General features: G+C 36.1%; 1 protein-coding gene across 1 annotated transcript in view; it reads right to left on the bottom strand.

Moving 5' to 3' along the window:
• Window positions 1-8,779: 8,779 nt before the first annotated feature.
• The window catches only part of LOC148312312 (uncharacterized), a 40,270-nt gene continuing 33,741 nt past the window's right edge, over window positions 8,780-15,308 (bottom strand). Inside the window, exons 8-11 of the mRNA XM_088277460.1 lie at window positions 14,648-14,741; window positions 13,750-13,984; window positions 10,897-10,975; window positions 8,780-10,186 (exon numbers count right to left, since the gene is read on the bottom strand). Of these exons, the coding sequence (XP_088133586.1) occupies window positions 10,099-10,186; window positions 10,897-10,975; window positions 13,750-13,984; window positions 14,648-14,741 (496 nt within the window). The 3' untranslated portion in view covers window positions 8,780-10,098. The remainder of the gene's footprint in view (window positions 10,187-10,896; window positions 10,976-13,749; window positions 13,985-14,647; window positions 14,742-15,308) is intronic.

Raw genomic sequence — 15,308 nt, 5'->3', positions numbered from 1 at the left:
TGCGAGGTGGAAGATGTGGTTAGGTGGGGAAGGCAACGAAGGAGACAATGGTATGCACATGTGAGGAGAATGGAACCATCCACACTCCCCCACATCGCACTGTACGGCCGACCCCATGGTAGACGACTCCCGGGCAGACCACCAAAGACATGGCTCGATAGATGGGAATCCGACATCGCAGGAGGATAATCCCTCTTAAAAACAGGCCACAAGGCCTACACAACAAGATGAAGAAGAAGATAACTATATTGTTAATATATATTACAGCTTTCATATTGATATATGGAAATATCGGTATTTATAGGGCTTACGACCTGGCATAGGCTGGTAACATTCGCCATTCTACCCATGATTGACAACCACGCTACTCAAATCTTTGGAACTCATACACCATATTTATCAAATAATTCACACGTCGCTTCATATGCGAGTTCTCGGCGGCATCTATGGTTGGTTTCAGTAGGTTTTTACTAAGCAGAGGCCCTTATTTTTTAATTTATATGGATATCCTACTCTGAATTAGTTCACATGCTGGGAGACGCCTGAAAACACAATTTTAAATTTTTAGAATGGTGAATGTTGCACGTGTATTAAGTGAACACTCAAACCAGCCTATGATGGGTCGTAAGCTTTATAAATACCTAGAATTCTATATGCTGTCATGCCCTATGCACCATGGGATGCAAATAAGTGTAGTTGTTCATTTTCCAGTTTCATAATGCAGTGGTTAGCGCATTTGACTACGATGCTAGAGGTCCCAGGTTCGATTCCCAGGAGGGTATAAAATAAATATGAGTGATTTTTTACTCTTATATTTGTTTAATGTCACCCTGGACTGCTACACGAAGCGCAGGATTGAACTTGACACATTGTTTGCGGGAAACGCTTAAAAGCGTCTTTTCCATACTGTCGGTAGAGAGCGGGAGACGCTTGCGAGCGTTCTATTTTCTTACTTTAGGTAGAGCGCGAGAGACGCCTGCAAACATTGTACAGATGGGAATTGGGTGTTGCGGCTACTTGTGATTAGTATACTGAGGGTCGGGCGGCAGACTGCCAGAGTATAATTAGGGTCCTTTTCCATACTGTCGGTAGAGAGCGGGAGACGCTTGCGAGTGTTCTATTTGCTTACTTTAGGTAGAGCGCGAGAGACGCCTGCAAACATTGTACAGATGGGAATTGGGTGTTGCGGCTACTTGGGATTAGTATACTGAGGGTCGGGCGGCAGACTGCCAGAGTATAATTAGGGTCCTTTTCCATACTGTCGGTAGAGAGCGGGAGACGCTTGCGAGCGTTCTATTTGCTTACTTTAGGTAGAGCGCGAGAGACGCCTGCAAACATTGTACAGATGGGAATTGGGTGTTGCGGCTACTTGTGATTAGTATACTGAGGGTCGGGCGGCAGACTGCCAGAGTATAATTAGGGGCGGGGTCGATGAACAAAACCGCCCGACAACAATGTATTAACACCGTATCAACTTGATGCAGTGCCCTACGCACCAGGGCTAGAAGTTATGGGGTATTTGATCTTCGACAGGGTAATACGAACATTATGCTAAGCAAGGAAGAGTAGCTGATATTATCCAGTATCTTTGTTCATGCGTCGGAGTATGTATGTATTCAGTTTGTGAGTGATTTTCACTAGGATCAAGCGTATAGAATTGAAGCGATATCCGCTATGTGTTATAAAATTAGCAAGTTTCACATAGTATTATGAATATTTTTGTAAAATATATACAGCGTGACCAAAAATATATAAAAACCTCAAGTTTTTCATTTATATCTCAACCGATGAAGAATACTATGGAAGATCTGGGCATTTATAGAGCTTACGACCTGTTATCGGATTCTAGCATTTCTCGAGTATGTTATTATAATCCAGGATTCAGACCTCACATACAAATGAAAGAGTTTCTGCTCAAAATAAAGCTTTTCTCACCCTACCATACGTGTCTCTAGTGAAGTTCTAGTGAAGTCAAATGCTGTGTCTTGAGTTTGATCAATATATCTGAATCGTGGATGTCACACAGGTATAAAGTGATCTCTTTAACCATTCGATGACGGGTCGTAACCCTTCATAAGTCCAGACTTCTGTAATCTTCTTCTTCTGTGTTGAGATATGAATAAAAAGGTACTAAGTAGGAAAAATTCAGAAGTGAATAAAAATTAATAATAATAAACAATAATAATAAAACCCTTATCCGCACCCCAATGGTGCATAGGGCACTGTGTCTTATAAACGCAGTGTTATCATGATCGTTTTACACATGAAGGAAAGGTGAACAGCCCTCCGCTTCAGGCACCAGTCCAGGGTAATATTGAATAAATATTACAGTGAAAAAATTACTTATATTTATTTTTACCCCCCTTGGGAATCGAACCCGGGACCTCCAGAACGGTAGCCGAGCGTGCTGACCATTGCACTACGGAAGCGGACATAAAAATTAAGACACTCAAAATACTGTAAATAAAAAAAAATTACAAGTGAAATAAATAAATAGTGATTTTTAAATATTTTTGGAAAACCCTCAGAAAATTCATAAAAATAAAACATATATAAAAGACTAGACAATATATTTATTGAAATAATTGAACAATATGAAATATCAAAATTAGTAATTTAAAAAGGAGCCTTAGCACACTCTTTTGAAGTGAAACTTCTTAACTTTACGCTGCAATTCTATAATCGATAATTTGACGAGAATCAAGAGTGAAATTTCAAGGATGTGTCACGTTTATTAGGGCATATTTCGTTACTCGAGGGAGAAGAAATATATAACGTAGAGAGGGAGGAAGAGGGCTATGCATTCTGACACCACGTGAGTGGAGCAAAAGATAGCAATGTTTACACAATGATGAAAAGCGATAAGTGTTATAGCGTCTGCGCTATATATGAACAGCTGATGTAACACGCGTTGCATAAGTAATGTTTATCATTGTGTTTCAACAAACCAAAAGCAACAATAACGAATCCGGAACTACAATAGATGAAATTTTTTCTCGCTATCTCTACAATATTGAATCACAGACATATATCCGATTCTTTAGTTATCACTTCAAACCCTCATCTGCACCCAATGGTGCATAGGGCACTGCATCATATAAACGCAGTGTTATCTTGATCACGACCACACGAAGGAAAGGTGATTAGCCCTCCGCTTCAGGTACCAGTCCAGGGTAATATTGAATAAATATTAGAGTGAAAAAATCACATATATTTATTTAACCCCCCCCGGGAATCGAACCCAGGACCTCCAGTATATTACATTTCAGAGGCGGACAATTAAATTTTTACTTGGTAAATACCACTATTTTTTAAAATCTATTGTGACACGTGTTTCCATGCATTCCGCATTATTTTTTTTATTTTTGAGCACGCATACGGTGTTTGAAAATGATGCGGAATGCATCGAAACACGTGTCATAATAGATTTTAAGAAATGATGGTATTCACCGAATAAAACTTGAATTAAAAATATATAGATATTACCACAAAGTGACTGCCGAATCATTTAATGAAATTGAACAAAATATTTTTTATATTATTTTTTGACATCTCATCAAAGATGAAGAAGAGTATGGAAGTCTGGGCATTTGTGGGGCTGACGACCTAAATTTAATTGGCTGAATTGGTGAACGTTACACGTGTGTAAAGTGATCACTTAAACCAGCCTATGACGGTCGTCAGCCCCGTAAATGCCCAGACTTCCGTATTCTTCTTCATCTTTGATGAGGTGTCAAAAAATAATATGAAAAATAACTGCTATAATTGGAGATCCAGATCTGTGAACAAGTATTTGGACACACTCAAAATGTTGTAAATATTTTTTATACTAATTATGTATTATTTCATATTTTTTGAGATGCTGTCTCTCTCTTTCTTTCCTTTTATCCCTCACATTAAATTCTCTCTTATTCTCCTTTTTTTTAAGAAGTTTCTCTTCTATCATGTGTGCAATTTAATTTAGATAAATACCTTTGCATTCTTTAAAAAATCTTTATATGAGAATTTTCGCATTCAGACTCCTATTTCATAAATGCAAACAAAATAACATGCACTGTCTGTGGAGACAAATCGCTCACTCCTTTCAAGAACGTCATAAATCAAAATTTGTCAATTTTCAGTTGTGCATGTTTTCGGAATGCCCAGAAAATGTACTATATCCCAGCAAAAGCGACATATTTTTAACTTAATATTTACCCGCTACAGGGCAGAAAATGTTGTTTTTGCATTTTGAAGAAAGGGTATTGTGTAATTATTTTATTAAATGTACTAAATATTTTTCAGTCCGCCTCCGTAGTGTAATGGTCAGCATGCTCGGCTACCGTTCTGGAGGTCCCGGGTTCGATTCCCAGGGGGGTTTAATAAATATAAGTGATTTTTTCACTATAATATTTATTCCATATTACACTGGACTGGTACCTGAAGTGGAGGGCTGATCACCTTTCCTTCATGTGTAAACGATCGGAACAACACTGCGTTTATATGAAGCAGTGCCCTATGCACCATTGGGGTGTGGTAAGGGTTTTATTATTATTATTATTAAATATTTTTCAAATGGAGAAAATACCTTCAGGTTTAACCTAAAAAGATCTGTTGCACAGTAAAACGTTCGATAAGTGGCTTGATATTTATTTTTAATACATTGCGTTATATTTTTAAACTTTAAAAACGTTCTCCTGAAAAATCGAGTTTTTTTAATTTATGACGTTCTTGAAAGGAGCGAGCAAAATGTAAAATTTTTGTGACAAAACAAAATTTACAAGATAAATAAATAAAAAAAACTACGATTATAATAAATAAATAAATAATTAAATAGTTACATGGTGAATTCACGTTAGATTATGCATCTTGCGGGGCTTTTAAATGCAAACAATCAAGGCCCGGTTAAAATGTGAAAAAATGCGGGGGACGCGGTATAAATTTGGGTAAATTCAATATATATTGCGTCCATTACTTTCACAAAACAATTTATACTAGCTGAGATTCGTTAAAATTCATAATCAAACGAAATAATCTATTATTTATTGACATCTCATCAAAGATGAAGAAGAATATGGAAGCCTGGGCATTTACGGGGCTGACGACCGTCATCGGCTGGTTTAAGTGATCGCTTTACACGCGTGTAACATTCACCAATTCTACCCATTATTGACAACCACACTACTCAAATTCTTGGAAGTTCTATATATATATATGAACCAATTAAGAAACCTTGTTCTTGAATCACTAGAACCTCACTAGAGACATCTATTGGTGAGATGTAAAGAAGCTTTTTATTGAGCAGAAACTCTTGTATTAGTATGTGAGGTCCGAATCCTGGATTATAATCACACACATGAGAAACGCCAGAAAATACCATTTTCATTTTTATTATTAAGCTCATAATTTGACCAGATAATTTATAAGCTTAATAATAAAAATGAAAATGGTATTTTCTGGCGTTTCTCATGTGTGTGATTTTAATCCAGGGTTTGGACTTCACATATTAATACAAGAGTTTCTGCTTAATAAAAAGCTTCTTTACATCTCACCAATAGATGTCTCTAGTGATTCAAGAGCAAGGTTTCTAAATTGGTTCATATATATAGAACTTCCAAGAATTTGAGTAGTGTGGTTGTCAATAATGGGTAGAATTGGTGAATGTTACACGTGTGTAAAGTGATCACTTAAACCAGCCGATGACGGTCGTCAGCCCCGTAAATGCCCGGCTTCCATATTCTTCTTCATCTTTGATGAGATGTCAAAAAATAATAGGAAAATAACTCCTGTGATTGGAGATTATCCAGATTTTGTGAACAAGTATTTGGACACACTCAAAATGTTGTAAATAAACTATTTACAATATCAAACAGATAAATTAAAACAATACTTTTTTGGTTGTATATTCGTAAAGTTTTGTAAAACCTTTTGTTTGTAAGTTAAATCACAAATTAATATTTGTGATTTAACTAATGGACGGGGCTTACGACCGTCATAGGCTGGTGCAAGTGATTTCTTTTCATCTCACCAATAGATGTCTCTAGTGAAGTTCTAGTGATTCAAGAACAATGTTTCAAAATGGGTTCATATACATATGTATATAGAACATACATAGTGAACAAGTATTTTGACAAACTCAAAATATTGTTAATAAATTATCTGGTCAAATTAAAAGCTAAAATAATTATATAAAATGATATTTTCTTGCGTTTCTCTTGTATGTGATTATAATTCAGGATTCGGACCTCACATACTAATATAAGAGTTTCTTGTCAGTAAAAAAGCTCTTCATTTCACCAATAGATGTCACTAGTGAAAATTCTAGTGATTCTTAATACAATGTTCAAAATTGGATCATACACATATATAGAACTTCCAAGAATTTGAGTAGTGTGGTTGTCAATAATGAGTAGAAGTGGTGAATGTTACACGTGTGTAAAGTGATCACTAAAACCAGCCTATGACGGTCGTCAGCCCCGTAAATACCCATACTTCCATATTCTTCTTCGTCTTTGATGAGATGTCAAAAAATAATACGAAAAATACTCCTATAATTGGAGATAATCCAGATTTGTGAACAAGTATTTGGACACACTCAAAATGTTGTAGAATCTTCATCCTTCAAACCCTTATTCGCACCCCAATGGTGCATAGGGCACTGCATCATATAAACGCACTACTATCTTGATCACACTAAGGCAAGGTGATCAGCCCTCCGCTTCAGGTACCAGTCCAGGGTAATATTAAATAAATATTAGATTGAAAAATTGCTTAAATTTATTTGATTCCTCCTTGGGAATCGAACCCGGGACCTCCGGAATGGTAGCCGAGCGTGCCGACCATTACACTACGGTGGCGGACAAATAGATGAAGAATTATATGTAAATCTGGGCATTTCCAGGGCTTACGACCGTCGCAGGCTTGATCTCCAACACCTTGACTTAATACGGATTAAATTTCGTAGAAAGATGTGAAAATTAAAAAAAGATTTAAAAAATAAATTACAGGTAAGTTTTGGACGCAGACAGTTTGCGAAATGTTGACATATTATACAGTAAAATGGTAACAATGTATTAAAAAATAAATAAAAATTATTTGGATATTCAACAGAAAATGACAAAGTATATAAAAAAAAGACATTTCGCTCACTCCTTTCAAGAACGTCTTAAATAAAAAATCGTCAATTTTCAGTTGTACATGTTTTCGGAATGCCCAGAAAATGTACTATATCCCAGCAAAAGCGCCATATTTTTAACTTAATATTTACCCGCTACAGGGCAGAAAGTGTTGTTTTTGCATTTTGAAGAAAAGGTATTGTTTAATTATTTTTTTAAATATACTTAATATTTTTCAAAGGGAGAAAAAACAGTTAGGTTTTACATAAAAAGATCTTTTGCACGGTAAAAAGTTCAATAAGTGGCTTGATATTTATTTTTAATACATTGTATTATATTTTAATACTCTAAAAACGTTCTCCTGAAAAATCAAGCTTTTTGATTTATGACGTTCTTGAAAGGAGTGAGCGAAATGTTTCTAATTTTGTTTCTATAATGAAATTACCATTTGGTAAGTAAAATATTCAAATATGCAAGGTGGCACAAATTCGAAAAATTGATATATGTATTTTTTTCTACTTTTTTTCATTCAGCGGGTGTCTACCTGCGGCCCGCGGAGCAAATCAATAATTTTTTCTTTGTCACAAAACCACCAAAAGAACATTCCGTCGTGCGTAGTTCACACCATATCCCATCATATATGGTATATGGTGGAGTATTTCACTAACCTGATAATTTCAAGACCCTTAATGGCGTCAAGTAGTAAAGACGTTGGCCTGAAGAAGAGAAGAGTAACAGAAGAACTGACAAGTTTTTAAGACAGATGGACTATCAACTATTTTTTGGTGGAATTTAAAACAAAGCCAACATGCCTGATATGAAATATACACATATATATATATATATATATATATATATATATATATATATATATATATATATATATATATATATATATATATATATATATATATAGTCATTTTCTGTTAAACATGATAAAACTATTGTGATAACATTGTAAATTTTTTATGGTCACAGTCTTTGAGCGACAGACCAGACAACGTCTGACAGAATTGTCATAATCGTCCGCCGTCTGACCCCTCCTACGATACTGGTAACATTTTTCGTAATATCATCGTAAATCAAACAAATATAACATTGTAAATAAAACAAACAATGTTTGATTTTGTAATATTGTCGTGAATTAAAAAACCAGTGTTGTTTTGTAATATCATCGTAAATTAAACAAACAAGATTTGTTTATGTAATAACATTGTAAATAAAACAAACAAGATTTGATTTTGTAATATCCTCGTAAATTAAACAAACAAGATTTGTTTTTGTAATAACATCGTAAATCAAACAAACCAGATTTGAGTTTATAATATCATCGTAAATTCAACAAACAAGATTTGAGTATGTAATATCCTCGTAAATTAAACAAACAAGTTTTGTTTATGTAATAACATTGTTAATCCAGCAAAAAAGATTTGAATTTATAATATCATTGTAAATTCAACAAACAAGATTTGTTTTTGTAATAACATCGTAAATCAAACAAACAAGATTTGTTTATGTAATAACATTGTAAATAAAACAAACAAGTTTTGTTTATGTAATAACATCGTAAATCAAACAAACAAGATTTGAATTTATAATATCATCATAAATTCAACAAACAAGATTTGATTGTGTAATAACATCATCTATTTACATAAAACAAATCAATTTTGATTTTTAAAATATTGTCGTATATTACCCAACAAATTTTGTTTCTGTAATAACATCATAAATTAAACTAACATGTTTCATTTTCTAATGCCATAGTTAATCAAGCAAACATGTTATATTTTTGTAATAAAATCGAAAATTAAAGAAACATGATTTGATTTTTGTAATATTGTCGTAAATTACCTTACAAATTTTGTTTGTGTTAGCGACATCGTAAATTAAACAAGATTTGTTTGTGTGAAAACATTTTCAAATAACCAAGATTTGTTTGTATAATGACATCGCAAATTAAACAAGTTTTGTTTTTGAAATAATACCGTAAATTAAACGAGATTTGTTTGTGTGATGACATCGTAAATGAAACAAGATTTGTATGTGTGATGACATCGTAAATTAAACAAGATTTGTTTGTGTGAAAACATTTTCAAATAACCAAGATTTGTTTGTATAATGACATCGCAAATTAAACAAGTTTTGTTTTTGAAATAATACCGTAAATTAAACGAGATTTGTTTGTGTGATGACATCGTAAATGAAACAAGATTTGTATGTGTGATGACATCGTAAATTAAACAAGATTTGTTTGTGTGAAAACATTTTCAAATAACCAAGATTTGTTTGTATAATGACATCGCAAATTAAAACAAGTTTTGTTTTTGCAATAATACCGTAAATTAAACGAGATTTGTTTGTGTGATGACATCGTAAATTAAACAAGATTTGTATGTGTGATGACATCGTAAATTAAATTAGTTTTGTTGGTGTGGTGACATTGTACATTAAACAAGTTTTGTTTTTGCAATAATACCGTAAATTAAACAAGATTTGTTTGTGTGATGACATCGTAAATTAAACTAGTTTTGTTGTTGTGGTGACATCGCAAATTAAACAAGTTTTGTTTTTGCAATAATACCGTAAATTAAACAATATTTGTTTGTTTGATGACATCTTAAATTAAACTAGTTTTGTTGTTGTGGTGACATTGTAAATTAAACAAGTTTTGTTGGTGTAATGACATCGTAAATTAAACTAGATTATTTTTCGTAATGACGTCGTAAATTTAGCAAATGTCGTTTGTGGGTCACATCGTAAATTAAACTAATTTTGTTTACGTAATGACATGGTAAATTAAACAAACAATTTTTGTTTCAGTTAACATCGAAATCAAACAAACAATTTCTGTTCTTGTAATGGCGTCGTATGAATTAAACAAGCAAGTTTTGAAGTTTAACAAAACAACACAGGTCTTTGCAGAGTTGCTACATTCGCTCCTCCATCCCTGTGTTGCAAGGGAGATGAACAGCTAGTAGAGTGCGCACGGGGATTTGGTACGCTAGGAGGATATAACGCCGTCCGACAGCTCGTAGAACAGGACGTACGCCTCGGATGAGCACACGTTTTTCGGTGAAATCAACGACACCCTGAAAAGAGAAAAAAATATATAATAAAAATGGGTAAAGTGACTGACTTTATGTATTTCAAGTGTGCCTTTGCTGTTGCGGTCCGATGGCATGGAGTGCTCTTTTACCGATAGTTAGAAACAGTGAAAGTTAGAAGATCTTTTGAAAAAACTAAAAACGCTTATGTTTGCTAAATCTCCACAATCTCCACCCATTCCACATTCATGCATCTCTTCATACATAATAATAATAATAATAAAACCCTTATCCGCACCCCAACGGTGCATAGGGCACTGCGTCATATAAACGCAGTGTTATCTTGATCGTTTACACATGAAGGAAAGGTGATCAGCCCTCCGCTTCAGGTACCAGTCCAGGGTAATATTGAACAAATATAACAGTGAAAAAATCACTTATATTTATTTTACCCCCCTTGGGAATCGAACCCGGGACCCCCAGAACGGTAGCCGAGCGTGCTGACCATTACACTACGGAGGCGGACAAAAATCTTCTAAAGGCTTCATACATACGCACCGATTATTTCGACTCCTGACCTCACCGTGCACGAGTCTTTGAAATACCCAATCGCGCCAAGTTTTCCTAGATCTTCCTCTGCTTCCATTGCCAATCTTTGCCTCGTAAATTTGTTTTACTAATCTTTCTTCAATCATTCGATTCACATGCTCAGTCTTTCCATCTCTTCATTATTATTTTTGTTATTTAAAAATTACCTGGAATCATTATACTCGTGCCATTCTCCGTTGTAGGGGTGCTTGCAATACGCCGTGTAGTGGCCGGAATATGTGGTACCTAGAAGCGAGACCAACCAACTCATTGAGCATACAAAAAAATCATTGAAATCTCATCATAGACGTACAAGAATATGGAAGTCTAGGTATTTACAGGGCTATATTATTTCGAGAAATAAAAATACTTTGTGTTCTGATCCACTCACATTTTTATTAACCAACTAGTTTCGGCAACAACCTGTTGCCCTCTTCAGGGTTACATTTATTAAAACTAACTAACCATCACGCCGCCTCCCGCAGGGGTAGGCAGAGAGAATAGAGCGCCACACCACTCTGTCCTTGCAAACATTCTTCGCCTCTTCCACGTTCATGCATCTCCTCATACATACCCGCCGATTGTTACGACTACTAACCTGAGCACTTTCAAGTATTTGGCATACCTGATCGTGCCATGTTTTTCTCGTTCTTCCTCTGCTTCTTTTCCAGCTAACATTCGCCTCATAAATTTGTTTTACCGTTCTTTCCTCACTCATTCGTTCCACATGTCCAAACCATCTCAACACACCTTTCTTAATTTTATCGATAATGCTTATCTCAGCTTTGCATTCCTTTACATTTATTACTAGTAATAAATGTAACCCTGAAGAGGGCAACAGGTTGTTGCCGAAACTAGTTGGTTAATAAAAATGTGAGTGGATCAGAACACAAAGTATTTTTATTTCTCGAAATAATATATCAATATGATCCACACAGTTAATGCTTTCAATATTCAAAACATTTACAGGGCTTACCGTAGAACGGGGCTACTTGAATTTTAAAAATATTTAGACCGTGGTATCGATCGAAGTATCGTGACAATAAGTGTCACCTGTCAGGGAAACAATGAATCATGTCCATACGTTCATTATTGTAGACGAAATACAGATTTAAATACCTTTTTTTGTACTGGGCTCAAGTAACACATCAAAGTTCAAGTAGCCCCGTTCTACAGTACTTTATGCATAAATAATAAAACCCTTATCCGCAACCCCAATGGTGCATGGGGCACAGCGGCATATAAACGCAGTGTTATCTTGATCGTTTACACATGAAGGAAAGGTGATCAGCCCTCCGCTTCAGGTACCAGTCCAGGGTAATATTGAATAAATATGACAGTGAAAAAAATCACTTATATTTATTTTACCCCCCTTGGGAATCGAACCCGGGACCTCCAGAACGGTAGCCGAGCGTGCTGACCATTACACTACGGAGGCGGACAATACACTTTATGCATTGGCACAAAAAACGCGCTTAGATCTCTAAGGAGGATATCTGAAGAGTCTACGAGACAGAATAAGGAACGCCAGGATAAGGGAAATATGCGAGATGGAAGATGTCGTTGGGTGGGGAAGGCAACGAAGGAGACAATGGTATGCGCGTGTGAGGAGAATGGAACCATCCAGACTCCCCCACATTGCACTGCACGGCCAACCCCAAGGTAGAAATGGATCGACAGCTGGGAATCGATATCGCAGGATTATTTTTTGATATCTCATCAAAGATGAAGAAGAATATGGAAGTCTGGGCATTTACGGGGCTTACGACCGTCATAGGCTGGTTTAAGTGATCACTTTACACACGTGTAACATTCACCAATTCTACCCATTATTGACAACCACACTACTCAAATTCTTGGAAGTTCTATATGTATGAACCAATTTAGAAACCTTGTTCATGAATCACTAGAACTTCACTAGAGACATCTATTGGTGAGATGTAAACAAGCCGTTTACTAAGCAGAAACTCTTATATTAGTATGTGAGATCCGAATCCTGGATTATAATCACACACATGAGAAACAAATGCCTATGACGGTCGTAAGCCCCGTAAATGCCCAGACTTCCATATTCTTCTTCATCTTTGATGAGATATCAAAAAATAATATGAAAATAACTCCTGTAATTGGAGATAATCCAGATTTTGTGAACAAGTATTTGGACACACTCAAAATGTTGTAGATATCGCAGGAGGCTAATCCCTCTTGAAAATAGGCCACCAGGCCTGCGCCAAGAAGAAGAAGAAGACTTAATACATGTGTGATTTTCATAATTTTTTACATGATTGATGCTGCTGAAATTTTTCCTGAAACTCCTAGGATCAATCTCATGACACAGTACACATGAGTTCACTGCTGCTATCTTTGTTGGATTGACAAAATTTTTATTTTGCAGAAAAAAGGGTCTCTGCTTGTATCGCAATGTGATGAATACAGAATGCACAAGTAGCTCACTCCTTTCAACAGCGTCACATATCAAAAATCTTCAATTTTCAGTTGCGCATGTTTTCCGAATGCCCAGAAAATGTAATATATCCCAGCAAAAGCGGCATATTTTTAACTTAATATTTACCCGCTACAGGGCAGAAAGTGTTGTTTTTGCATTTTGAAGAAAAAGTAGAATTTAATTATTTTTTTAAATATACTAAATATTTTTCAAATGGAGAAAAAACATTCAGATTTTACCTAAAAAGATCTTTTGCACAGTAAAAAGTTCAATAAGTGGCTTGAAATTTATTTTTAATACATTTCATTTTATTTTTAAACTTTAAAAAGGATCTCCTGAAAAATCAAGTTTTTTGATATTTGATGTTATTGAAAGGAGTGAGTGAAGTGTACATTTATGTTTTACTTTTCACCTGTAGATGAAAACATCTGTTTGTTTTCGAAACTAGTCTTGTGTAATGTGAAACAGAACTCATTAAGTGGTTATACCTTTAAAAATGTCAGGTGACGTCTGGCGGCCTCGTCCTCAGCCGTAGCGCTAACCGTGAGGGAGATAGAGAGGTCGATGGACTCACCCGAGTGATTGCTGACGGCGTAGAGGCTGTAGTGCAGCGCGCGCCCGCCCGGGCCGGCGGCGGCGCAGGGCCCGAGGTCGAGCCCCGAGAGCGGGAACTCCACCTGCACGTTGAGCTTGCCGCGGAAGCGCTCCTGCGGGGAGAAGCGCTTCAGGTGCAGCACGAGCACGCGCGGGAACTTCTGGATCGTGAACCACTTCAGGCACTTGCGGCGCACCTGGCACTTGGAGCATGTCTGCAATGCGAAACACGCAATAAATAACATATATTACGTATCTCCCTCTCTTAAATAAAGCTAGTGAATACATTATATTAAGTTCTAGTGATTCAAGAACAAGGTTTCTCAATTGTTTCATATATATAGAACTTCCAAGAATTTGAGTAGTGTGGTTGTCAATAATAGCTAGAATTGGTGAATGTTACACGTGTGTAAAGTGATCACTTAAACCAGCCTATGACGGTCGTCAGCCCCGTAAATGCCCAGACTTATTATGACCATATTCTTCTTCATCTTTGATGAGATTTAAAAAATAATATGAAAATAACTACTATAATGGAGATAATCCAGATTTGTGAACAAGTATTTGTACACACTCAAAATGTTGTAGAATCTTCATCCTTCAAACCCTTATCCGCACCCCAATGGTGCATAGGGCACTGCATCATATAAATGCATTATTATCAAGGTGATCAGCCCACCGCTTCAGGCACCAGTCCAGGGTAAAAATGTCAAAAAATAATATCTTCGATTCAATGACCGTTGGATTTGACGACTGAATCAATTGATTTAACAAAAGTCATTTAAACGGCTTTAAATGTAACTTTCGATTCAACGACTTTCCGAATCTAAGACTGTCGGATTCTTCCACACATCTTCCATCGTCATCATCAGACTTACGGGTTTCTCATCTCCATCCAGCTCCTCCTCCCGGGTGAAGTGAGACAGGCACTGCGACAGCTTGAGGGGGCCGGTCCTACTCGGGATGGGCAAGCTGAAACAGAGCACAGTATATGCAACAATTTATGTATTGATTGTAAAATCAAACAGATTTTTTGAGTCGTAGTTGTATGAGTTGACGATGTGAGGAGAAGAACTCAACAGCCCCTAATACTGGACGTCCTGAAGAGGAGAAGGAGAAAAAGGTCGGGACATGTCCTTAGAATGCCACCTGAGAGCCTCAACCCCTTGTGTCACTTCTTCCAACCCCGAGGATTCCGGCGCCCATTCAACCACTATACTCAGCGGAACTACCAGACGCCGGACTGACCTGGGAGCAAGCCAAGGAGATGGCGCGTGACAGAGTGACTTGGAGACGTCTCGTGTTGGCCATATGTTTCACCTAGGGAGCGAACATACATGCTTCCGAGCACTCACATTTCTCACTCTTTTCAACAATGTCAAATATCAAAAAACTTGATTTTTCAGGAGAACGGTTTTAAAGTTTAAAAATATATTACAATGTATTAAAAATAAATATCAAGCCACTTTTTGAACTTTTTACTGTGCAACAGATCTTTTTAGGTAAAACCTGAAGGTTTTTTCTCCATTTAAAAAATAT

This window comes from Brachycentrus maculatus, unplaced genomic scaffold, assembly GCF_059751285.1.
Source record: "Brachycentrus maculatus isolate JH-2025_06_01 unplaced genomic scaffold, ASM5975128v1 h1tg000043l, whole genome shotgun sequence".
NCBI lineage: Eukaryota > Metazoa > Arthropoda > Insecta > Trichoptera > Brachycentridae > Brachycentrus > Brachycentrus maculatus.
This window is presented reverse-complemented; position numbering and strand designations above follow the sequence as displayed.